Source organism: Trichosurus vulpecula, chromosome 2 (genome assembly GCF_011100635.1).
Source record: "Trichosurus vulpecula isolate mTriVul1 chromosome 2, mTriVul1.pri, whole genome shotgun sequence".
NCBI lineage: Eukaryota > Metazoa > Chordata > Mammalia > Diprotodontia > Phalangeridae > Trichosurus > Trichosurus vulpecula.
Window position 1 is genome coordinate 352,561,696 of NC_050574.1, and position 27,928 is coordinate 352,589,623.

Here is a 27,928-nt window from a genome sequence, read left to right on the forward strand (position 1 = left end):
CTAGACAATTGTTCAAACACCTGAAGACAGTAATCATTTTCTCTCTAAGTCTTCCCTTTTCTAGTCACTCAGGTAACTGAGACCCAAAATAACCATGCCACTTACTTGTAGAATATTTTATAATTTTTAAGCATGTTTACCAACTTTCTCATTTGGCATTTCTGAGGCTATCTACAATAGAGCAATTCTGTACCCATTTTAAAAAACTCAGCAACAATATCAGTACAACTTATTATGTGATGTTATATAAGCCAAAATGATCAAGTGAATGATCACATTTAAACCTGTCAAACACTTGTCCAGCCGTTGTACAGATAAAGCCTAAATAAAACATTGCCACCTTGTCTAAGCTGGTTGCTTCCTTTTCTATAAGACTCAATGTCCCTTGTGAAGATGAGTCATTTACCCAAGAATTATGGATTTTGAGTTCGCAAAATTTCCACTGAAGTCAAAAGTATGTCAGTGCTATAATGTTAACTGTGCTGTATACCGTGTCTTTACAAGGCACTCTAAGTAATGGTAATAATTACCACTATCATCATTTCTTTATTTCCTTCCCCCTACAAATGATCTTCTTTCAAATGAAATGCAAAATTGTACACCCTCAATAATTGACATTACTAATAAATAACAAAATTTAAATGATGTTAGTTACATTTCTACAATTCTGATAGCACTTTCACCTCCATTTTTTTTCCATTTAATTCTCACAATTACCCCATGAAGTATGTAGGCCACGGCATTTATTTTGTGGATGGGGAAATTAAGGCTCAGGGGTATTACACAACTTGCTCGAAGTTACGTAGCTAACAAGTGGTGAAGCCAGGACCACAATCCAGGTTTCCTGGTTTCTAGCTCAGTGCACTATTCTCTAAATCATACTGCCTCTCCAGCCAAAACAAAAATTCTTTGTCAACCATGGGAATAAAGTTGTCTCTATTGCAAAGGGGGCAGGAATAGAGATATGCAAGAGAAAAGCATTTGGGATTGGTAATGAGAATGGCATACTATATCTCATTACAGGGGCCATGTCTTGTTCCTACCCCACCATATCTACTCTAGTAGCAGCCCCAGAGTCAGCTGCTCACCTCATGCTTGCTGGGTAGAAGTGCACTGAATTGTTCTGAATTGGATTCTAACTGAACCAAAGTCAGTACTTGAATATAAGCAATTAGGATTAGACTGTTCTTTAATGACTACAAAGAAAAGCCACTACCAGTTCCATTCTTCTACAACAAATGATAATCTATACTTAAAGCCCCAGTGAAAAGGTTATAAAAACAGAAAAGAGTTACAAAGACTGAGCCACTCTCTTCCCCTAGCCCTTAGTGAAAATACTTCCTAACTCCAGGGCTGGGGAACATTCTTCACATGCATTCAAAAACAAAGAAGAAGCTGACACTTACCTATGCTCTTTATTCAGCTCTTTATTCTGAAAAAGAGCACAAAAAAATTAGAACAAGATCTTCAACTATGTCTGCATAGGGTAATGCTCTGTCTACATTTAAAACTTGGGAGACTGATTTGGGGAGAGTATTTTTAAGCTATTTACCTTTGGCATAAGAATTAATTCCAAAAGACAGCCTGATTGATTTCAGTTGATACAGGTAGGCTAAGGGTTAAGATTTAGCTTTTCAAAACTGCCTATACTGCCCCCAGAGAATGTGTATCTAACCCCAGCCTACACCTGCAATATGAATAAGTGAGTGTGTGAACGAAAGAACAAACACCTATTATGTACCAGGAATTGTGTTATACACTAGGACTGTAGATATAAAAACGAGCCTGTTCCTGCCCCCCGGGAGCTTCCATCCCAACAGTTAGATACAAAATACTTAGAAGAGAGGGAGCCAGTGAAGAGGGTTTTGGTGATTTCTAATGGAATCAATGAGATGGTTCTGCTTAAGGCAGACATAGTATACATTCATAGGTATTTTGCTGTCATACATTTCCCCCATTTAAATATGTACAGTCATGCACTAGATGATTTCTAGACTAGAATCAACTCTAGCCAACTTCTAATCTGATCCTCTATCAGGGTAAGTCACCATGTTTCTTAAAACCCTTAACTTTAAAATGGAAAACTTAAAAATTCTGAACCGAAACTTTTTCGAAAATTTAGCATTTGTATTTTTAAATGATTTTATTTCTTCTCCTTTTGTATTGCACTTAATCTGGCAGTATGAATATCTGGGCCTGTGTGACCAGTGACAATTAGGTGTAATCTGCATTTTTCCAGATGATAGAATAGGAAACAACAGTGACCCACAGTAAAAAATCTAATGGTGTTGCATCTTAGGACTGCTTTTTGGAAATAAAATGAGAAGTGTATATATACAAGTGGAATGTGTCCAAGAAGGATCATCAGTTTAACTGTAATCTATCTAGCCTATCTGCTTTAGCAGAAGGAAACTTTCCAAAAGAAAAATCTTAATTTAAGGCTTTAACATCAATTAATTTCAAAATAATTATTAAGTGAAACAGTAAGGTGTAGTATACTAAATAATCACACAAAAAGTATAATAGCAATTACAAAAGTATCAAAAAAAGTTTTAGCCAAGCTGGTCTATTAACAATTTTGTTTATAACTTATAATTTAACTCAATAAAAGCAACTGTTTTATTTCACTTTTTCTTAATCAATATTAATGCTTGGGGCTATTCTATTTGTGTTTTTTACAAAAGTCTGGCCAGAGAACAATTAGACAGATACACTTATTCACAATATACTTTAACACATATGTGAATTTTAACAAGATCTCAGTTTCCTTCTTATACAACCAGTCAGGAAACAGCAATTTTTTATCACAAAGACTATGAGTCACAGTTGGCTATGTGCTTCCTAAGAGTACAAGAAATCTAGGTCTAACTACAGGCTCCAATATCAAATCAGGTCCCTAAAAAGGAATGAGGCACTACAGAAAGCAGGCACACTTGAGGAGCCGGATAAAGGAAGGTTGTTTTTCCTTTCACATGGATAACAGTGAACTCTTTGCACCCTCTCAGATGTGAAAAAGAAAATCAAGATTTCCTAAAGGTTTACAAGGTGATTAAATGCCTGAGGGGAAAATAAATGATGGTGCTATTGCAATACTGAGGCTTAAAATGCACTTTTAAGAGATTAGGATTTTTATCTCTAGAAAGAAAGGAATAAAACTTTCCAAGTGACTTTAATCTAGACAACATGAAGATTTACACATGAAAATATGTAAGTAAAGTTGGACATAACCAAAAACTCCAGATTAAACCATTCAGGTCACAGAATGCCAAGACTACTCAACAAATATACACAAGACCTCTTAAATTGTTTTAGCTACCTTTCTACCTGGATTGATTTTAAGCTCAAAGAGTGAATAGATGTATTACATTCAAGTGTTCAGTACAAATGTAGAAAAAAAATAAATTAGCTGTTTCAAATTCTCTTGGTTTTATAATCTCACTTGTTAAAAGTGACAGTCAAGGATTGGTTTTCTGATGACTGATCGTTATCTTGACAGAGTACCTTCAACTTGACAAATCTGACTTGGTAAATAATACTTTATTTTTAACCATGTATCATCAAGCCAAAGGGCTTAAAATATTTTTATAGGTCAACTTATCATTTGAAGGAACTGTGAGATCTTGACATATATAAAATAGCCAATAAATCGTTTCTTTGTTAGGAATTATCCATGCTAACAGTCTCTTTCTACAGCATTTCCCAGACACTATCCGTAATATAGCTACTATTGCTCTTACCTTCTTAGTCTTATTCTTTCTCTTCTTCTTTGATTTATTGTTAACTTGAGCACTCTGTAATGGACATGTCATTAGAAACAATTCACTACAGCAAACATAAAACCACAGGGAATATTTTGTTATGTATGAAGAATTCCAGCCCAATCCCACATCCCAGGCTTTACACACAAAATCAAGTAATTTTAACCTTTACTTTCCTAATGTTCTACTCTTTTCTAGACTGGGTGAGAGCTACAGTCGCTCATGTTGGAAGTCCCATAATCTCACTTTCTACTCAGAAGACCACAATGAAGGAAACAAAGGGGGCATTACTAGATGTTCATACTAAGCCTCCAGATATTCTAAGCACAAGCAACACTTACATGTACAACCAATGAGAAACACCCTTTGAGAACAATGCTTGGACTTAACAAATAATTTCTAGGGCAATTTAAAAACTTATGGCAGTACTTGCTGAATATAAAGGGTATTATCAAGTCTCCGGGGGAAAAATAAAGAGAAGTTATTCTTCTGATTACTCTTTCGACCCTTTATCAGTAGTGACTGAGTGCAAACAGTGAAGCATCCCTCTTACCTAGCCCTTGTCACCCATTTCTATTCTCCTACGCTTCTTTTGGCCTCTTTCCCTCTCTCCTTTCTAGGTCCAAACAGTGAGTAAGGAATTAGGCTGACTGCAGGCATCGAGTAGAGTAGACAGGGTACTGGAAATGTAATCCGTCTTTGCTTCCCTACCTGCCAAAAGCAGGCTCCCTTAAGACTGTGAAAACAGATCTGTCACGAATGTTTTGGGTATGGTTGCACATGGTGGCCAAATGGTAGGCTAAATGATCTAAGTCTTGTCTAATTCCATGTTTCTATGATTAAGAAGAACTTATACCTCCTGGACATCTTTAATGGATTCTACTGAAGATTCACTGGGTGCTGATTTTTCATCTTTAGGAATTTCTGCTGGCAGTTCTTCTGGGTCTGATTTCATATCTTTAATAGAGTCTATTGGAGATGCATTCTGTTCTAGTATCTCATCCTGAAAGATCTCTTCTGGATTATAACCTAAACATCAGAGACAAATAACTTAGGCTAGTTGTCATTATTATGAGAGAGTGGAAAAAGCACTGGATTAGGAATCAGAAGACACAGGTTTTAGAGTCACCTTTACCACTTATTAGATGAGAGACCTTGGATAAGTCATTTAACTTTGCTGAGCCTTGGTCACTCCCCTTTAAAATGGAGATCATAAAATATACTCAGCCTCCCTCACACCACTACTGTGAAGACTACAAAAGTGCTTTGTAAATTTTAAAGCAAAGTATGGCACACAGTTGGTGCTTAATAAATGTTTATGGAATTGAACTGAATAACAATAAATATATACTAAGCAAGCACTATGTATGGAACAGGGGTGGAAGGACACAAAACAGTCCATGACCTTAGAAGCTTACTACTAGGGGGGAAAGGAGAGAGGCATATGTATTTAACATATAGTATAAGGAAAATTGAGATTGGAGAGAGTATAGATAGCTGGGAAGCAGAGAGAAGGGAGGCTGAAGAAAGCTTTATAGAGAAGGTAGCGCCTGAACTGGACCTTGAAAGAAAACAAGGACTTTCAAGGTAGAAATAAGGAAAGAGTCTATTCTAGGCACTGAGCATGGCTAACTCACAAAGCTGGGAAATGGAGTACTGAAATTGAGCAACAATTAATAGATTAGACGAGTTTAGGAAAAACTATAAAGGCAAATGGCATGATCAAGGCTGGAAAGGGAGGTAGCAGGAGTAAATTGTTTAGAGTCTTAAATAACAGGTGATGGAGCTTATATTCTGTTTTAGAGGTCATGGGGAGATGCTAACAGTTTTTTGAGCTGGAGGGGTTAGAGGTATGCCTTTTAAAGACAGATCTATTAGGATACTAGTGCAGAAAAATAAGTGAGGAAGGGCAAGTAGGTGGGCCAGTGGGCAAAACACCAGGCCTGGGGTCAGAAAGACTCATCTTCCTGAGTTCAAATCTAGCCTCAAACACTTACTATGCGACCCTGGGCAAGTCACTCAACTCTGTTTGCTTCAGTCTCCTCAACTGTAAAACGAGCTGGACAAGGAAAACGGCAAACCATTCCAGTATCTTTGCCAAAAAAAAAAAAAACAACCCAAATGGGGTCACAAAGAGTTGAACATGACTGAAAAACGGCTGAACAAAGTAGGTGAGAGGCAATGAGGGTTTGAAGTAGGGTGGTGAGAAGGAAATGAATGTCAAGGAGCTAGAATTAACAGTGAGGAGGAAGTGGAGGAGGTATTAAAAAGTAATAGGCATTTGGGGCAGGTAGATAGCACAGCGGATAGAGCACCAGCCTGGAGTCGGGAGAACCTCAGTTCAAATCTCCCCAGACACCTACTAGTTGTGTGACGTTGGGCAATTCACTTAACCCTGACTGCCTGAAAAAATAATAATAATAATAATGATAGGAGTTCAAATTCTTGTTGATTGAATTATGAATAAGAATAAAAGTTTCTAATTATGAGTCACACCATATTGCTGTAAGTTCCTCGAAGTCAGGGACTGCCTCATGTTTGTCTTTTCCTTCTTCCCTACCACCTATCACAGTACATGTCAAATGACAGGCACTAAGTATACATGTGTTCGATGAATAAATGGAGGAGTGATACACTTACTAGGAGAATTCAGTCCTAATTTCACAGCCACTCCTGTAACAATAAAATTCAGATGTATAGAAGTTCGGATGGATATGAAAACGCCTAACTGCGATAAAACTAGGGCTGAGACAAAACCCCAAATATTTCCACGTCTGCTTTACTCTGCCTCTGATCACGAAAATGGGCATCTTGATTCTTTCTATTCACCCCACTTTTTTCGGGGGGCTCTCTTTATAATTACGTATGAAAACCTTAAAACATAATTAGAAAAGAAGACAAGAATTTTGACTGCTCCGTATGATACAATGCCTACGGACGCAGGGAACCAAGGAACAAGTTGTTGGTTGGGGGGTTGGTTTCTTACTGGGCTGGTTGTTTTCTTGGTTTTGTCAGGGTTATTTTGGGGAGGAAAGGATGCCATTATAGGCAAATTCGGGAGGTCACTGGAAGGTCACTCAGCCATAATGTTGGGGGGAATAGAGGGGGCAGTGAGTCAAAGGTCACTAGCCCAGCTCCTATAAACAGCAGCTCGATAGGGGTGAGGGTATGGGGGGGCGCTATTCCCTCATCCCAGTGTCACTCAGCCCCCCCCCCCTTTTTTTTCCATTTGAAGGAGATTCCTGAGAATACTTGCCACAGCCAGTGAGGTGGGTCAAGAACTAAGAAGGGCAATGAGTTTTTGAAGATTAAGTCGGAGCAGAAGGTGAGAAAGGGAGAGAGGTCCAAGAGAGGGCCGCACTGATCCAAACCTTCTGGCAGAGGAAGGCCTGGCTAGAGGAAGTGCTCCCCAGCCATTGGCTGAAAGAGTTACAAGCCCGCCCCCTTCCAGGGAGGAGCTTACTCACCGCCGCACTTCTGATTGGTTGAGGGGGCTGAGTGGCAGGTGGGCCTGAGGGCTTCCCAAGTTAGCACGCCCAAGGCACAGTGTGCACAATGAATAGAGCCGTGCCATGTGGAAATACCACCAAAATGGGATTCTTCCCTTCCCTCCCTCCCTCACGAAGTCTGGGAAAGCCTATGGACTCCTTCTCAAAATAATGCTTTTAAATGAATAAAATAAAATACACAAGATTACAAAGGAAACTCATTACATTAAAATAAACTGACGAAAAATGCTATCTGTCTCCAGAAAGAGCTGATGATACTGAGCGCAGAGACTGATGCATGTCTTTTATCTGCTTTATTTTTCTTGCTTTTTTGGTGGGGGGAGGGGGGAGAGGCAACATGGCTTATATGAAAATATGTTTTATATGCCTCTATGGTAAAATTGATAGCCTTCTCAAAGGGTGGAAAGGAGAGAATTCAAAATTTTTAAAACTGAATGTAAAAAAATTTTTTACGCATATCGGGAAATGTTTACTGAAATAAAAATATAATAGAAGAAATAAAAAAAAAATTTGAAACATGTTCACAGACACCAGGTTAAGTACTCTACAACTAAAAGGAAGCCAAATTCTCAATATACAAAACCAAGAAAAGTCTCATGAAGAAAAATAATGACACTTTACCAGCATTTACCATGTGGTAAATGTTTAACAACTGGCTTTAAAAAAATGTATGCAGGATATATTTTTAAATTTTATCTACACTATTAATATTTTTTTACATCTAGACAGTCAACAAAACAATAAATCAAGCTCTGTTGTGAGCATTTGCCAGCTTCCAAGGGGTAAATGTTCACACCAAAAATTTAACAATCAGCTCTCACAAGGCGGTATGAGCTCATTCAAGCACACCCCTGCAATACCTCCCTCTTCATAGAAGAGAGAAAAGGAACTGCTAGGACAAAATGTTTTATTAGTTGTCATATGCAGTCACTGTATTGAATGTTTCTTCTTAATGGTTTGTTTTTTTTTTTTTGATACAAGGGAGGGTATCAAAAGATACATGAGGGAAGGACATTTCCAAAAATGACTATAAAGTAATGGACAAATTAATATGCAATTACCAATCACAATGTGCTAGGCACTGTGCTGATCGCTAAGCACTAGGGATAAAATTCAAGCAAAGAGGACAGTCCATGTCAGGGGCATGTTTTGGAAACAGAGTAAGGTGGAAGTAAGGTGGAAGCCTGGTTCTGTACAAAGCAAGATGAAAGTTTGGTCTACAGGACAGAGTCCTGGGTCCAGTAGGAAGGAGATCAGGAAGACAGCTAAAATAGAAGTTGCATGGTTTGCAAACGGCTAGGCAAATGCTTCCAGGCAAAATAAGGTAAAAGCTCACTTATCAGAGCCCAGGATCCCTGGAACTCTAATGAAAAAAGACATCAATAAAAAGTATCCTCCCACCCGTCCACCCTCCCAGAATATTATAGTCAAATTCCAGAGCACTCTGGTCAAAAAGAAAATACTTCAAGCAGGCAGAAAAGAAACAATGAAACAACTGAAATATCATGGCGCCATAGTCAGTATCACATGAGATTTAATGACTTCCATGTTGAAGGAATGAAGGACATGGAATACTATATTCCAGAAGGCAAAAAAGCTAGAATTACAACCAAGAATCACCTACCCAGCAAAACTGAGTGTAATCTTTCTGAGGAAAAAGTGAATTTTTAATGAAATGGAAGACTTTCAAGCATTCCTGATAAAAAGACCAAAGATGAATAGAAAATTTTACATTCAAACACAAGACTCAAGAGAAGCCTAAGAAGGTAAACATAAAAGTGAATAATAACAGAAACAATAAGGTTAAACTGTTTACATTCCTATATGGGAAAATGATACATGTAACTCCTAAGAACTTTATCATTACTAGGAAAACTAGAAGGAGTCTACATAGACAGAGGGCATGGATGTGAGTTGATAATGTTGGGATGATCTCCAAAAAAAAAAAAAAATTAAGGGGTGAGAAAAAGGAATGCATCAGAAGAAGGGGGAAGGGAGAGGAAGAATGGAGAAAATTAACTCACATAAAAGAGGCATGCAAAAAAAAGAGCTTTTACAGTGGAGGGGAAAATGGGGGGTGTGGGCAATGCTTGAACCTCACTCTCATATGAATGAGTTCAAAATAACAAAGTGGGGAGGGGTGGCAAAAGGTAGGGGTGGATTAAGGGAGGCAGTGGTCAAAAGCAAAACAGATTTTTGAGAATAGACAGGATAAAAAGAGAGGAGAAGGACAAAGAGAAAAAATAGGATGTAGGAAAATAAACAGCTAGTGATCATATCTGTGAAATGTGAATGGGATGAACACACTCGGGAAATGGAAGAGATAGCAGAATGGATGAAAAACTATAATCCAACAATATATCGTTTACAAGAGACACAGTTGAAACAGAAAGACACACACACAAAAAAAAATGGGCTGGAATGGAATCTATTATGCTTTAGCTGAAGTAAAAAAGGCAGGGGTAATGATCATGATCTCAGACAAAGCAAAAACAGACCTAATTAACAGAGATAACCAGGGAAACTACATTCTGCTAAAAGGTACCATAGACAATGAAGTAATATAAAAAAATTTATAGCAAGTTTCTCTGATAAAAGCCTCATTTCTCAAATACATAGGGAACTGAAGCAAATTCATAAAACTAGAGCCATTCCCCAACTGATAAATGATTAAAGAATATGAACAGGCTGCTTTCAGAAGAAGAAATCATGTGAAAAAAAATGCTCTAAATCACTATTGATTAGAGAAATACAAATTAAAACAACTCTGATACACCACCTCACACCTATCAGAAATGACAAATGCTAGCAGGAAGGTGAAAAAATAAGTACACTTATGAGCTATTGGTGGAGTTGTGAACCAGTCTGATCATTCTGGAGAACAATTTAGAACTATGCCCAAAGGGCTAGGTCTGTATCCCAAAGAGATCAAAGAAAAAGAAATGATCTATAGGTTCAAAAAAATTTATAGCAGCTCTTTGTATGGTGGCCAAGAATTGGAAATTGAGAGGATGACCATCAATTGGAAAATGACTAAACAGGTTGTAGTATATGACTGTGATGGGAATACTATTGTTATATAATAAATTATGAGGGGGATGGTTTCAGAAAAGCATGGGAAGAACTACACGAAGTGAAATGAGAAGAACTGGCAGATCACAGTACACAATAACAGCAATACTGTAATGATGATAAACTGTGAAGATTTAGCTACTCTGATCAATACAACGATCCAAGGTAATTCCAAAGGGCTCTTGATGAAAATATGTCCAGAGAGAGAACTGATGAAGTCTGGCTACAAACTGAAATATAATTTTCTCACTTTATTCTTCCTGCTTTTTTGTGACATCGTTAATATGGAAATGTTTTATATAATTTCACGTGTATAACTGATTTATTGCTTGCTTTCTCAGTGGAGGTAGGAGAGCATGGGAAAGAGGTAGAGAATTTCAAATTCAAAATTTAAAAAGAATTTTAAAAAGAAAAAAGTGGGCACGGGGAAAGGGAGCAAAAGCTACACTGGAAAATATCACTCACTTTCAAACAAAAGAAGAAGTCAAAACTCTAATGTTTTATATATTTCAGTATTATACAATACTTTTTTCAAGGAGAGAGGTTAACACAGCCTGATAAGTAGTCTCCCTGACAATATCATTACCAGCTATAATAACTATATGAAACAGATGGAAAAAATAATTATGAGTTCTTGAGACTGGAATTTCATTAAAAAGGAATTTTGAGAAGGCAAATCTGCACCTAATAAAAGAGAAAGATATTCTGCATTAATACTACTTTATATATGTGGTTTCCCCTTTAGAGTTGTCAATTTTGGTCAAGGCAGTTCAAGAAATAGATAAAAATACATAATAGTCCTCATTCCTGTGTAGGCCCTCTTTCCTTTCTGCAAAGGATGGTGGGGGAGGGGTGACTTAAAATATTGACAGGTGGTCTTAAAACTGTGTTTCTTCATTTTAAGACTAATACCAATATTAAGTGGTACTCTCAATGTTCAACATCCATCATTCAGCTTGTTGGTGTCCTACTAGAGGAGCTAAACCATATCCATTATGACATTTTCAGTATTGGGACATAAAGAAGCTTTGACTAAGTGGAAAGACAATTTAGAGGCTCATCTCATAAGAAGAAAAGAATTGGGGAATTGGTTCCATCATACGCACAATGATAGCAATACACATTATTTTGTGGGCATTTAGCTACCTGACTGCAGTGCTCAAAAGCATAAGTAATATGGGACAATTACAGCTTTCACCCTGGTGAAGAATAAAGACATAGAGAAGTTTTAATAAGAATTTGCAGACATTATAAATCTATATTTTTGATGCTTCACACTTCAATTCAAGAGTAGGCAGAAGGATAGACAGCAAAAGCTATGCTAGAACACATAGTTTAGTATCAGGGAATGAAGGAAGTAAAAGGTCATTCTGAAGACTTAGATGTTATTATGTTATATGTTATATTATATCATGTTATATTATGAATATTTTCCTCAAGGAGGGAGTCAGAAGGCACTAGATATAGTTAGTAATAAACCAGATAATTTTTAAATAAAACTTACTAAAACTTGGCAGAAAACAAATGAGTGTTTACAGATATGTAAGTCATTTCAGAATCAGCTGCATGTCACCAGACCATCCATCAGTTGACCAAAACAAAGTTTAAAATAAACATCAAATAAAGATGAGAAAATACGAAAATACTACATGCAATTACAGCAGTTCACACCTGATGTGTTTTAATAAGCAGCCAACTCAGAAACATGGAGAATAGATAAAAGTGAAGATGTGGGTTCTGAAAATAGAATCTCTAATTAAAGTTAAACCACTGCAAAAATTTGCCCAAAACCCATGAAGAAACATGTTACCCACCTCCAGACAGAGATTCAGTGGTCTCAAGAGTGCAGGTGAGATGACACATATATGTAGATATGTATGTGTCTATAATATATAAGATATAAAAAAGTAAAACAAAGCCCCTGTAACAAACATATATAGTCAAGAAAAATAACTTTCCACTTTAACTGTATCTATATATGTGTATATGTGTGTCTGTGTTTTGCTGTTCAGTAGTTTCAGTCATGTCTGACTTTTTGTGACCCCATTTGGGGTTTTCTTGGCAAAGATACTGGAGTGGTTTGCCATTTCCTTCTCCAGGTCATTTTACAGATAAGGAAACTGAGGTAAACAGGGTTAAATGACTTACCCAAAGTCACATAGCTAATAAGTGGCCAAAATTGAACTCAAGAAGATGAGTCTTCCTGACTCCAGGCTTGGCACTCTATCCACTATGCCACCTAGCTTCCCCATGTGTGTGTATTGTATATGATCAAAGCACCAACATGTTTTGCTTGACTATACATGTTTGTTACAGGGACTCTGTTTTACTTTCTTTTTTAATGGGGGTGGGGAGGGAGGAGGTAGAAAGAAAATAAGGTAAATTTTGGTTCATTGAAAAAAATTTTTAAATTCTTAAAAAGAAAAGATGTTTTAAAGTTGTATAAGTTGAATAGTTCAAGGAAGAAATGAACTAGTCCTTCTGATACTATAGAATGAAAGATAAATAAATTGCAGGAACAAATAAAAAAGGCTGCCAAAACGAAGAGGCTAAGAGAAGCCACAGATATAGATGAGGTTAAAACTGTAAGGGACCTTAGCTATCATCTACTGTGACACCTCCATTTCACAGATTTGAAAAAGGAGGCCTAGAAAAATTAAGCGAATTGCTCAACGTCACATGACAAGTTTACATCAAGATAAGACTTAAACCTAAGCCTGCTAACTCCAAATCCTGTGGCCTTTCTACTATAAACACCTAATTATCCTTTTAAAGTACTAAAGAAGAAGATTATAAAAGATGATGAGCAAAATCATCTCTTGAAACAGTGGGGAGGAAAAAGGTAGTTGAAGAGAAAACAAGCTTGATGAGAATGTGGAATAAGATCCAGCTAGCCCAAATTATTCCAAGAAGAATTGTAGATAAATCTGGAATATAAGATCCCTGAGAGTAGAGATTCTTGCACTCTTGATGTGTGTCTCTTATCACCTAGCACATGGTAGGCACCTAATAAACACTCCATGACTGATTGTGGATAAAGCACTAGCCTTGAAAACCTGGGTCCAAATCCTACAACAGACATTTATTAGCTGTGACCCCCTACAAGCCATTTCATCTCCCTTGGCCTCAACTTCTTCATCCATAAAATGAAGAAGTTGGACTCCATGGTCTTTTCCAGCTCTAAATCTATGATCTTATAACAGACTATTCAAAATGGAATGTATCTGCAAGTCTGTATTTCAGTGATCCTCCTTAGTAATGATAGTGTAACCAATGCATTGGCCCCTATCCCTCTGGCATTGTGTTGGCAATCAGAAAGGGGCTCTTAGCACTCAGTTCAACTAAGTTCCCTTGAAGAGTTTGGCCTCTGTTTCCTTGATTAGATTACGAGTCCTTGATGACCTCCTCGCCTCAGGGGAGAGCCTAGTTTACATGGGTTTGAGTGGCATGTTTGGGACATCAGAGGCTTTTAGACCACATGGGTTTAAGTTGCCTCTTTGTGACAATTTCAGGTCACGTGGGTGAGTCGCATGTGTGACTCACCCTTGACCCTGAGAAAGATACAAAACCAGGGGTTGGCTTTCTATTTTTCGGAGCTCTTACCCCCAGCTGTGGTGATGCTCATGACTCTGGGGCCAGCCCTTGTTGTGAGCTCCCAGGCTGAACTCAGATGTTGGTAACTATGAATTGTATTTGGTCTGTCTGTCGATGTTTGCAATTTGTTTGTATTTGCTCTGAAGTTCAGGGGGCTGACTTTTTCCCCTGAACTAAGTGAATGGTACTTGTATGCTGGATTAAAGTGAGACTGTCAACCCCTTAACATTGCTTTCCTTAGTAAAGCAGATCAAAAGAACCTGGGCTTTGGCAGCATGCTTGTTGTTGGGCTTGTGTTGGTCTTTAACCCCCACAATAGCTGCTAGCCAGATTGTTGAAACAGGAATCCAATGTATGATGTAAAGAAGTGGAAAGGGCATTAGCAAAGATAGAGTTGGGGAAAGTCTGTTAAGCCTGACCAAATACACATAGAAGAAATCCACACAGGAGCATTTAAAAAAAAAAAAGATTTCAAGGATCAATTAAAATAATGTCTCTAAAAAGAATGGAAAAGATCATGAACAGTATTTTTACTGAAAAAAGAATGACCAATAAGACACTGGTCATTACCATTTCCAGGTTTCTCATCTGTGTGAAATTATAATCAATATGAATAAAGAGAAATAAAAAGTCAGATATTGTACTTAAGCGGGCTGGAGCAAGTTACCAACAACCACCTGGATACACAAAGTAATACATTATAAAGAATCACTGAAGATAGGTATGGCCAGAAAAGGAAGTGAATCAGTCAGGTATCGAGAATGAGACACAAAACATAGCACATGCTGGAGATACTTAAAAAGAGAAAGATTTGGAGTAATTAGGGCAGAACATAGATGATGAATTTCTGTGAATACACAGACCAGTTGCACAGGATAAAAAGGCACTAAGGGGTTCTGATTTCCAGCAGTGGAGGGAGACCCTATCCTGATGTAAAGGGAAATTTAAAGTATCAAATCCTTTTAAAAAGGTGTCCATGATTGTACATCTATAGTCCTTCAGAATGGGGACTATCCAAACACAATTAATTACAGTGCTTTGTACACAGAAGGTATTCAATACATGATGCTGATTAGCTACCACATAGTTAAAGCAACATGTTAATTCATGTGCCAATGATCACATAATAACAATCATAGCTAATATTTATATAGTGCTCACTATGTTCCAGACACTTTGCTAAGCACTTCACAAATATTAAATCATTCGAGCCTCACCACAACCCTGGGTGATAGGTACTATTATCATCTCCATTTTAAAGGTCAAACAAAGTTTGAGGCAAAAAACAAAGTTTTAATGACTTGCCCAGGGACGCACAACTAGTAAGTGTAAGAGGCTGGATTTGAATTCAGTTTTTCCTGACTGCAGGCCCAGCACTCTATCTACTGCACCACCCAGAACATATGACAATACACAAACCTTTCAGTCAACCACACCGGGTTTTGTGACATTCAATTAGTTCCTCTGGGAACTGAATGACTCCATAAATTAAACATAAGGTATTGGGCCCTTCAAAGATTTAGAAATTGTACCAAATTACTAATCAGCAATGAATACAAGGAGTTATAGTTTACTTGGACCTAGAAATGTAAACTGAATTGATGCTTTATTTATAGACCATCATGGCAGAGATCTGCACCTCCATAGTAAATAAACCAGAAAATTAGCTTTCTTATTAGAGATGTTGGAAATAGATTAATCCAGGGAGACAACTCTTTTGCTACTCTTTGTTTTAGTGGCTTCTCCAAAGGAAAACAATGAAAACAGTATTAACTGTTATGGCATGGGAAATCAATAAGGATTCTGTCTGTGAATTTGTTTTATGTGAAATTTCAAAATCTGTGCCCTATTGTAAGATAGAGTTTTATTTCTTTCATTCTTTGGGATTATGTGTAACAACAGATTTACTAAATCAACATTTTTGCTTTATCTACATGTACCACAAGCATAGGACAACCTTCCAGAAAAAAAGATGAAAAATAAAATGAAACCTTTTCCTTTTAAATTTAACTTCTGTATTTTTGTAGCTTCAGTGACCGGAAGAGTCTTGAATTTTTTAAAACAGCTGCAAGTAGAAAAGAAACATTTAATTTGCTGTAGGCAAAAAGAATCGCAAAGTTTCTCCCTGGAATGGAATAGACAAGGCAAAAGAATCATCAAATTCTAAAATTTGTCTCTCCTGCTCTTCACCCCAAGGCCAGAGCAGGGTCAGAAATTAAACTACTTGTTCACTTCCTACTCAAAGAGGAAACTTCAATTTTTTATTATAGTCAGTGATGCCAGAGACTTTAAAGTACATTTCTATGGTTATAGCCCACCGAAGGGATGTCTTTAAGGCCTATAATGCACTATAAATGAAAACAAAAACCTCTTGCTAGGGTACATATAGGTCTATGGTTAAACAATGCTATAAAACTATTTCTCTGAGACACTATTCTCATGATAAGTCACCGCAAAAAGCAGAAATTTCTTGATATTTGAGAGGCAGAGTGGTATAGTCAATAGAAAGCTATCCTCAAAGCCAGAAAGGCCAGGATTCAAGTTCTGCCTTTGACAATTACTGGTTGCATGACCCTAGGTAAGTAACTTAACTTCTCAGTGCTCTAGGCAACTCTTATCAGTCTATAAATGGCAGAGAAGGGGCCAACCTGACTTGGAAGAGGGAGTTTCCTAATTTTTAGTTCTCTTTACTGATGGCCCACCTCCATTCCCATTTCATATATATCCAACAATCAACACTAGAGATAGTGTGCCTTGGAGATGAAAAGGACCTTGGAAATCTCTTTCATCCCCTTCAATTTACAGGTGATGAATCCTATAGGCCATCTCAAGTCATTCTGATCTATATCTGGCCACTGCACCCAGATAGCTCTGGAGGAGAAAGCGAGGCTGATGACCGCACATCCCACCTTCACTCAAATCTAAGTCATGTCACCACCTCCCTGATGTCATGGTCCTCTTCAAGAACGAAGGACAAACCACAACAATAGCCACCACACAGGTGACGAAAATGAGTCTTGTTCACTGATTTGCCTAGCATCACAAAGCCAGGTCTGAAGCTTAGGCGCTACAGGAACTAGGAATTTTGGCATCCAGGGCAAATGCAGTAGTGGGGAAGGGAAGCAATTAAGGAAAAAGTGCCCTGAGAGATTGGTAGGTAAGATACAGTTTCCCCTATGGGTACCAAATGTACATCTCTAAGATGATGGCACCTTTGGGTCAACCCCTTTTATCACCCTACCCAGCAGCCATTAAAGCATTAAAGTGCTTTCTCTTCTATATATACACTGTCTTTTTCAATTTATTTTTATGTATTAATGGAAATAATCAGTGATTGGCTTTATGTCACTTTATGTGCATGTAAAATGCTTTCCAAACTTTAAAGCACTATACAAACAGCAATTATTATGATGATGATGCAATTTTCTCCAACACATATTTTTTCTACTTGACTACCACTTGCAGGGGTGGAGAACCTGTGGCCTTGAGACCACATGTGGCCTTCTAGGTCCTCAAGTGCAGTCCTTTGAATCCAAACTTCACAGAACAAATCCAAGGACTGTCCAAGGGCCACACTTGAGGACCTAGAGAGCCATGCCCCACCCCTGATTAGGGTTTGCAAAACACTTTGCATACATTGGCTCATTTTATCCTCACAACAATCAGGTGCTATTATTATCCCACTTTACAGATAAGGAAATTGAGGCAGATGACTGTTAAGTAACTTCCCCAGGATCATACAGCTGCTGTTGTGGTTTTTCATCCTGCATTCTCAAAAGAGGACAGCTAGTAAGTATCTGAGGTGGGATTTGAACTCAAATCTTCCTGACTCAAGGTCTAGCGTTCTATCTACTATACCTAGCTGCTGTACTTCTGTATAATTGAGACTCAGACTATACGGCAGAGTGCAACAGAATATAAGCTGTTAGAAAATATGGACAATCTAACTTTTGCATTTGTATCCCTAGCAGCTAACACATAATAGGCATTTCATAAATGCTTGCTGACTACTTGTGTAAGGGAGTAGCCAAAGCTCCTGCTTCCCTAATAGATATTGCTTCTCCTCCTTCACTGTTTACCTACTCTTCTTCCCCATCAGTTTTCCTTCTCAGGACACAGAGAGCAGTGACTGTAACTATACTCATATTCAGTATTTGGATGGGTTTTGAGAACTCATAGGAAACTTTAACACCAGAGCATTCTAATCTAGGTCGAAGCAGGAAGCATAGTAGGAAGTTAGGTCTGGGTTTGGAATCAAAAGCCCTGGGTTTGAATTCTGGTCAGATACTTATTCTCTAAACAATGATTTAATAAATCACTTCCTATCTCTGGTTCTCAGCTTCTTTTTCTGTAAAATGGGAGGATCAGATTAGCTGATCTCTTCTGGCTCTATATCCCACACCCTATAAATATGAATAAGGAAACCTCTTCTGCTTCTGGGGAAAGCTCTCCTTTTCTACTCTTAACAAGGGTCTTTTTGTACACTTAAGGAAAAGCCATCTCTGTAATTTTTGCTTCCTTATTAAAGTATTTGAATATTACATAAGTAAATGGAAATTTAATTCTAATTCTCTCATAAAGATCCCTGGTAAGCTCTCTGGAACTCTAACTATGGAAAACACATAGTAAGGAAAAAGTAAATAAGGCATAAATTCAAACCACAAATAGCTACAAAGATTCAGGGGATTGTAAGTGCTTACCTTTGCCCACATTCATCCTTTTTCAAAATGTCAAACTACAAAGAGAGGCAAAAAAAGAAGTAAAATCAAAACTAACATACATTAAAGGGAAAAAAAAACTTTCTCCTGTTGTTTTCTGGCCTTGCATATTAAGATAGTGAAAGAATTGGAAAAGAATATCAAATATGAAAGGGAAAAAAACCATAAATAACTATTCTATATATCCAGCCCTAGTCTTTCTCCTGAGTTAAAATCCCATATCACCTAGGAACATTTCTCACCAGATATCTTGTAGGCATTTTAAACTAAAAACATTCCAGATAGAAATTATTTCTTACTCCTTTCTTTCTAACTTTCTTATTTCTGTTTCCAAAACCACCACCTTCCAGTTTTCCTGATGCACATCACCACCATTATCTTCAACTCTTCTTAACATTCCCTAGAGTCATTACATACAGCTCCTCACTACTCACCTGGCCACTACTCTAATTCAGTCTTTAATCATTTTTCACCTGAACTACTGCAAACATTCCTCTTCATCTCTCCCCTCTTTCAGTTTCTTTTATATACTGTCTTCCCCTATTGGATTGTAAGCTCTTAGATGGCAGGGACTGTCTTTCTTTTTCTTATTTGTAGTCCTAGAGCTTAGCACAGTGTCTATGGTAAGTGCTGAGAGACAGAGAAAAGAGGAGAGAAGATAAGAGGGGAGGGGAGGAGAGGAGAGAAGAGAAAGGGGAGAGAGAGAGAGAAGAGAAAGGAGAGAGAAAAAAGAGAAGAAATAGGAGAGAGAAAAAAGAGAAGAGAAAAGAAAAAAGAGAAGAGAAAGGAGAGAAGAAAGGAGAAGAGAAAACAAAGGAGAGGAAGAGAGGGAGAGGGAAAGAGAGAGAGAAGAAAAAGGAAAGAGACAAGGGAGGGAGAGAAGAGAAAGGAAAAAGAGAGAAAAGAGATCTATTCAATACATATATGTGTGAGAGATACACACACATACATATCAATGTATGTTTGTAGTGACTTCTCTGGGGCTACTCCTTATCTCAGAACTTGTAGGTTGCATGCTGTGAATCCAGAGGAACAACCACTCTCACAGGTACAAGGTTGTCTATGAGTCTACACTCCTAAGCTAAAACTGTACCTCACAAGCCTCTACCGGTGTGCTTACTTTTAACAGTCAACCAATAAAAACAGCTCAAACCAAAAGCATTTACAACAATGGAATAGTAAGAAGAGTAGCTAGAGAACATTCCCCATAAATCTGGTGCACACTCTCACAAATACGAATAGCCAATGGGCATATACTGACTGGTACCAGTACAACAGCAGTAAGGCACACACATAGGGAACATAGGACAAAGGCGAATCATGCCTTCAATACTGTGAGGACATGATGTCTTCTCTTCTCTTTTCATGAACTTAAACTGCTCCTGCTGGATGCATTGTATCTGCTGGGCAGTTTTCTCATTTGGGTTCCTTGGGCCTGCTCCACTTCACAGCTCACCTCCCAACCACCAGATCAAATTTTCTTTTACTCCATAGATGGCTCTCTTCTCCGATGCCAGGGGCAACTCCTTAGCATCGCCTCAGCTGACTTGTTTGATTCCCCATGCCTGTTCTCTGCAAGGTGCGGTGTCTCCTACTAGGTGAATAACTCTACTAAAAAGGAACAGAGGAACAAGAAACTTCCCTCTCCATCCCTTCATAAAGACAAACAGGGATCCCCTTTAAGAACTGGGTTCTTCCTACACGGATAACTCTCCTCTAGACTACCAGAGGTCACTCTCCTGCCTCAACTAATTTTTAGAACTGGCAAGCTTGTTTTTTAAAGGCCACCAGAAACACGCCAACTCCATAATTCCATTAAAGACAACTTTGTAATTTGTAAAGGGGTAGGAGAGCATAGACATATCTTTGTTGTCTCTGTTACCTGCTCTTTCTACAATTTCATCAGATGGACTAGGGCCAGAAAATCAAACATCCTAACAAACTCTCCTCCCTCTCCCCTCGTATTCAATAGCTACTTATAGGTAAATATAATGGCAGGGCAAGGATTTTGTATCCCATCAGCTTAGGACTATGCTGCCACATGGCAGGTGTTCAATAAATGCTTGTCAAATGAATGGATCAACTGGCTGAACCCTTACTGATTTAAGAAAAAAAAAGTTAAAGACAGACCAGTTCATCTAAAACAGTAAACCTACTTTGCACACTGAAGTTTCAAGTAGGATAAAAAGTAGAATGATATAGGAGGAAAACAACTGGATTTGAAATCTGGGACATGGGTTCTTATTCTGCTACTCCTACTTAACTACTTTTGTCATCTTGGGCTATTCATTTGACCACCTTTGTTTTGTCATTTGTCAAATGAAGGATGCTAAAGTGACTTCCAACTTTAAATTTATAATCACCCTGTTTTGGTGTAAAATCCAACAGAGATGTAGTTAAAGAGATAGGGAGCAAATTAGTTATCTTTCTCTGGAGTCCATATTAATTTCTTGTCCTCCATATCAGTGTCCAAATACTTGAAAAAAAAATGTAAAGAGATTTAAAAATAATGCCATAATTCTATTAGTTTAATCCATAGTACGATTTCACAATTTCAGGGTAAAATTGTATTTAGAGTCAGGTTATATTGTCCTTATCAATCAACCAATAAGCATTTATTTACTGCCTAATAGGTGATAGGCACCAGACTAGGCACTATGAAACTGGCTTCCAAATGGAAGATTACTACTACTCTGACTGTTAATACTATTCCAAATGCTCTCACAAAAAATCTTTATTCTGGCGTCTTACCGTGGCATGGAAATGGACCTGAATTCTTAAAGATTAAATTCATGGAATATAAATTTGGACATGTTTTTCCAAGTTAGAAACGGCTTGAGGTCCAGTGACAGGCCATATGCCTCTCACATGAGGAATAGCCTTATTAGAACTTAGAAACTGTCACCAAGTTAGCTACCAGATGATAAAATGTTCTGGCTACAGCAAGTTCTGAGGCCATTTACTAAGGCACAGAGGGGCTGTCATTTGCACTGGTGGAGGGAACATTCTCACCAATCACAGAGCCTTAAAGTTCTGAAATAAGCATGATTCAAAATAAAACCTCATTTATTTCTCACTTTAAAGGTAACACAATGCTTCCTCCACAACAACCTGGTAAGGTGTACAGCACAAATATTATTCCCATCTTACAGATGAGAAAAGTGAAGGTCAGGGAGGCCAAGCGACTTCTCTGTAGGACATAATATACTATGCCTAAAATGAGGTTAATCATCATCAGTACGGCACCTTTGAGGATGACAGTGGGACTACTCCTCGTTTTTATTTTAAAATTAATCATTGTTCAGAAAATCTGAGTCAGGGAGAAAAATACCAAATTTGCAGATGGAAATTCTTCTGAAAGGCATACATGATGACATGCCCATGAAAGGCACCGAGAAAGTATATCAAGTCTTTGCAGAGTTGCAACAAGTTCTTACAGACATCAAACAGAGACTGAGTTATCAGGTGGCTGCCCTTCATAGTACCTTTGTCTCATGAAAGAAATGAGTCATTATTATTTGGGGCAAACTGAGGCAGGGAACAGGTAAATGGGAACACATTGGGCTACATGGTGAAAAGAGCCAATGATTTCTCACCATCTGTCTTCCAGAGCCAGCTTTAGAAAATCTGATAATAATCCTTGCTGCACCACTGAACTGCTTTCTATGAGCTTAGACAAATTACTTCCCTCTCTGAGCTCCATTTTTCGACATCTGTAAAATGCATACTAGATGACCTCTAAGATTCTATCCAGCTCTAAATTTTATGATCCTCTAAAATTTCCCACTTAATCACCAAACCACAGAACTGTGGCTAAAATCTTGGTTTCCACACCGACAGTATCTGTCCAAGCCAAGGGTTGAAAGAAAAGCAATGTTGCAGGACTCTGTATACTCACCAGAATATTAAAGACGCCAGGTCCTTCACATTTTTGCATCTTTACAATGTTACCAATACATCCTTTTTTCAAACACGTTTTTTTGCTAAAACTCTAAAAATATTTTAAAAAAAAAAAGGAATCAATCAGTGAATGCCTCTACTTTTCAAAGGATAAGCTAATTTAGACTACAAATTCCTCGATAGCAAGCACGTCTTACGTATCTTTGTGCCCACTCCTGCCACCTCAGTATAGTATCTTATACATAGTAAATACATAATAGGTGTTTGTTGAATGATGAATGAATGTCTGCAATTATCAGAGTTGAGTAGTAGGTATAGGCAGCCTTCAATTTATGTCCTATGTTATGTCAGTTGTTTAGACTTTGGAAAAGCAGAGAAAAAGAAAGAGAGAGAGAGATGTACATATGTATATAAAGATGTGACAATTATATATGTACGTGTATATATCTATGTATATGTGTGTACATGTCTGTTTATGCATGTGTGTATCTGTATCTACATATGCTACATATGATGATTCTCCAGCTTCATCCTTATTGATCTGAAATTCTTTATACAGTTGACCACCCCCTCCTTTTGGATACTATCTCCTCCCTGGGTTTTCATGACACTGATCTAACAGGGTTCTCTTGCTACCTGTCAGCTCCATCTTTCGCAGCCTCTTTCCTTCTATAGGAATGCTGTCCATGCTTCACCCCACTAGGCATGGGTGTCACTCAGGGCTCAGACAGCATTCTCTTCTCTATTTCTGTACTCTTCCTCTTGGTGTTATCAGCTCCTCTGGGTTTGACTATCATATCTAATGCAGATGGACTCTCAAATCTATCTAACCAGCTCACTTCCTTATTCCCCTGAGCTCCAGTGCCAGCTCTGCATCTAAAAGCGCCATGCTGGACACCTTCACTTTCATAGTTGTCTCCAGCTCCACATATCAAAACAGAACTTCTTATTCTTCTCCCCACACCTACCCCATAGTCCAGTCCTCTAACTTTCCTGTTTCTGTCAAGGAAACTACCATTCTTCCTGTCACCCAAGTTTGCAACCGTAGAGTCACACTTGACTCTTTATTCTAACTCCCATCAGGTGGCACATCTCTATCATCTCTCAGATTCATCTCCCTCTTTTTCCTCACACAGCAACCACCTTGGTTCAGGTCCTCAATCACCTCTCTCCAGGATATGCTCTGTAATGCTCTCTCTCCTCACCTCCACCTCTTGTTGTCCCAGGACACCTTCAAGGCTCAGCGTGGGTACCATCTCCTCCATGAGGCCTTTCCTCATTCCTCTCACTGTTAGTGCCTTTGCCAAAATCACCGTGTATTTATTGATTTTGTATATATCCTGCATTTCCATATCTGTGAATATGGTGTATCACCCCAGAAGAACACAAGCTGAGTGAGGGCAAGGACCATCTCACGTGCGTGTTAGTATTCCCAGAACCTAACAAAGTTGTCTAGGGACTCAATAAACACGTGTAGATTAACTGATACATCCTCAAAGGCTGTTAGATGATTTACATTTCAGAAATCAGTGTAACTTCCTATTAAGAGGAAGAGAATTCTGTGCCCCAAACTTGTTTCGGACCTAACCTTGAGTCGGGCTGTTTTCTCTTTCTTGACTTCCCTTTCTCCAATGAGAAAATATCTGCCCTCCTATCCTTGAGCTATGTTAAGGACTCTGAACTCCTTTAAAGAAAAAAAAGTTCCATAAATCCAAAGCACTTTGTTGAAACTCTCCAGGGTTTAGAATGTATTTTTCTTCTTCTTGAACAACACAAATAATACAGGTTCTAAATTATGGTAATTATCTCACTGAAGAGGATAACTGCTATGGGCTTGGGTTTTAGACTTCTAAATTAACTCCAATGGTAGAGAACTAATTTCAGGGTTGTATGATTTTCAATATGTGATTATGGATTTACTTTTGAAGAATATGTTAAATCAGAATTTATCACTGTGCTCCACCCATAGGGAAGGTTAATATAGGTCTATTGTCTATGTATTTATCCAGAGACAAATGCCTGTTGTTGGTGTGCCTTTCATGTATTTGGCAAAGAAGCCATAGTGTATCTCTCAAACCGTAAGTTCCTACAAGCCAGGATAGAGCCACGGAATCACTCTGCAGAACAACGGCAAAGCAGCTCACAGAAGGATGTGTGGAATGAAGAGATGTAAATGGAAGTAAACTTTATTCAAGTTTTAACAATAACACCCAAAGGCAATACCTCATCACTTTTCCCAGAATGGTTTATATTCTTGAGCTTTTCCCAACAAGTTTTATGGAAGTAGATATTGCAGTTTTCACTGCAAACAAGATGAACAAAACCCTAGAAAGAATAACATATGTAAAAAGAATAAAAATATGTCAATATGAAAGTTTTAAACTATGCAGAGGATACCTCCATTGGTGACAAATCTAGGTTACTTCTGCACCAAATCCATTATTAACCAAAAAAGCATTGCTAAGCACAGGGTAATAAAGTGCTCCAAGAAGTCACAGTTGAGTATTGAATAGCTACATTTGAATAAAATGTTCCATAAGTTAATACGAACAAAAGAAAGTTAGTCATTTATCAACAAATCTCTAAATGAGTTGATATATGGTAGCTTATCTACAAGAAGAAAGCAGAAAAATACTGACATGTTGAGCTTAGTATAGGAAGATTTTAACAATTATTTGCTATAGATAAGGGATATACTTTGAGGTTTTATTTTATTCCAGAAGTAGTGGTTTAATGGTTTTCTCTTTCCTTCTCTTTTCCTCTTCCCTTCTCTCTCTCTCTCTCTCTCTCCCCCTTCTCTCTCTCCTTCCCTCCCTGTCTCTCTGTCTCTCAGACCCTCTGTCTCTGTCTGTCTGTCTCTCCCCCTACTTTCTTTCTTTTTCCTCTCTCCTTCTCTCTCTCCCACCCCTCTCTCCTCAGGATTTGAGGATATAGACTAAGGGTTAACAGGCTCATCTGGAAAGTCATAACCTTGATCTTATTTGCCTGATATCCCACCTAGTGAATTAAGTTCAATAGTCACAAACCTACTCCAAGAGTATCTACCAGCATATTTTATAAAATGGTAATGTTTTTGTCTAGATTGGAAAGAGCAAACTTTGTATCAGGAGTCTTTAACCTTCTTGTGTCATGAACCCCTATGGCACTCTACTGAAGCCTAAAAACCTGTTCTCAGAATAATTTTTCAAATGCATAAAATAAAATATGTAGGATTATACTGAAATAGAGCTATCAAAATAGGATTTTTTTAAAAAAAAAGGTTCAAAGACCCCAGGTTATATAGGAAAATATTATTTAACTTATCCAGAGAAGCCAGACAATGGCATCTTATTAAACATTTCCAGAGATGTCTCCAAACATGTGAAAACAAATAATCAGTATACATAGATGCTAAAGGGATAGCTGTTGTACATTTTCTTGAATATCCTGATATGAAACCACCCCTAAGCAAGGGGTCAATAGACACACACAGTATTTTAAATATCTATCTTCATCTCTTTTAGCCAACAAAGGACTGAGTCTGTAGGATATTGATTCACCTAATTAACTAGAAAATTCCATATCTTGCCAGTCTTCAAGAGGGATAGAGCTCAGGTTTAGAATCCCATGTTCTATATATCTTGCTCCTACAAGCTACCTCATTTAGGCCTCCTTCTCTTAAGTCACTGAACTCATTTAGACCTAGCCCCTCATCCCTAGGCTTGCTGCTGCTGTATAACTATCTTTCCTTTTCTCTCTCCTGTTCTATACCTCTTACAGTATCTGGCTCACAGCCGTACATGATAGTTATCTAATCTGATAAACTCATTATATTAATGTCATAATGAAAGAAGATTAAAGGAGCTTTTGAAGGCTTTCACTCTAGCTCTTTATTCTAAGATCCTTTTGCAGATAAGTATTATTTAGTCTTTCTCTTATATTTAACAATGCATATAAAATACTAAAATGAATAAACCATTCTAAAATTGGATTATGATCTAGGAATAAAAACTAGTCTGTGCCAAGAATCAGAGAAACATTAGGCACTTAATACATGCTTTCAAGGCTTTGTGGAAAAAAGGAAGTTGTTGCTTCTGCATAAAAGCCAAGTTGCTAAATAAGATGCAGGTGCTTACAAGGCAGCTGGAAAGTATAAAGAAAATGAGGGGAAAGGGGCAAGGTAATGGCAGATGTAAATAGGGCAGAGAATAATGTGGGGAGTTTAGGCATTCCGGATAGGCTATGAACCCTGCAGTACCCAGCCAATGGGGGAACAGGGGAGGGAAATGCGATTCGGGAATAGGGAATAAAAACCTGTGTATTTGTCTCAACGGGGTGCGCCTACTTGTTGGGCACCCGCTCTTGCAATAAAAGTCCTTCCTATTTCACCAGAGGCTTTATGGAGTTCTCGGTAAGATGTTTGTTTCTTAAAGCTTGACTTAGGTTTTTAAAAAATTATTGAGTCTGTTCAAAGATCTTTTTTTTTTCATGGCCTGACATACAGTTTTTTCATGGACTACAGCTTGGCAATGTGATATAGTTCTGTAACTACGTGTGTGTATAATATATACATATATATACATTATAGATATATGTATGTGTGTATATATATATATAGAATGCTCACCTATTTATAATTTTATAAGCTATTCCTATGTTTTCCTGAATTTCTTAGACCATTTTCACTGAATTTTGATCAGGCAATATGCTTGTATCAGTGGACGGAACCCCTGGCATGGGAACTTCCTCAATCAATGCAGATCAGCAATTCAGCCCTAACTTAGAGTCTTAGAGAGCTTCCTCAGAGAGACTGAGAGCTTAAGTGACTTCCCCAGAGTGAAACATAAGTCTGAGCCAAGACTTGAACCCAATTCTTCTGGACCCTGAGGCCAGCCCTTTATCCACAATGCCACATTTCCTATTGCTTCCTTGGCATTCTGTAGTTGAAACTGCAGAAACTAGCAGGCCATACCTTGAACACCATAGCAACATAGACTCAAGCTCCGATCTGGCACGACAATAAAATAGTAACCCAATAGCAATAGACTAACACTGCACTTTCCTCCCTACTTTGCTGTTTAAGGTTACAATGATTCCTAAGCCTCGTTCGGAGTTTGAAAAGGAAGATTCACTATTTTAACATCTGGATTTCATCTGAGTTTTGCCGACACAAACAACAACTCCTTCATGCCTCAGAAATGAGTTTTTATGTTTTGCTACAGCCAAAAACATTTTTACCAGTTAGCGGCCAACCTCTAAACTTTGTGGTGCTAAGCCTCTTCAAATTCAGCTAGGGTGGACCACCTGAGACACATAAGCAATACAAATATACAGGACCACAAAAATAAATTGACTTTGAACTGGCACCCTAGTGACTTGTAACTTGGGAATTTTAGTA

General features: G+C 38.0%; 1 protein-coding gene across 1 annotated transcript in view; it reads right to left on the minus strand.

The window, feature by feature from the left end:
- DZIP3 (DAZ interacting zinc finger protein 3) overlaps positions 1 to 27,928 on the minus strand; it is a 115,638-nt gene that overhangs the window by 43,757 nt on the left and 43,953 nt on the right. The window contains exons 9-15 of the mRNA XM_036746157.1: positions 24,775 to 24,876; positions 22,550 to 22,642; positions 18,634 to 18,668; positions 15,925 to 15,998; positions 4,615 to 4,787; positions 3,738 to 3,791; positions 1,407 to 1,432 (exon numbers count right to left, since the gene is read on the minus strand). Of these exons, the coding sequence (XP_036602052.1) occupies positions 1,407 to 1,432; positions 3,738 to 3,791; positions 4,615 to 4,787; positions 15,925 to 15,998; positions 18,634 to 18,668; positions 22,550 to 22,642; positions 24,775 to 24,876 (557 nt within the window). The remainder of the gene's footprint in view (positions 1 to 1,406; positions 1,433 to 3,737; positions 3,792 to 4,614; positions 4,788 to 15,924; positions 15,999 to 18,633; positions 18,669 to 22,549; positions 22,643 to 24,774; positions 24,877 to 27,928) is intronic.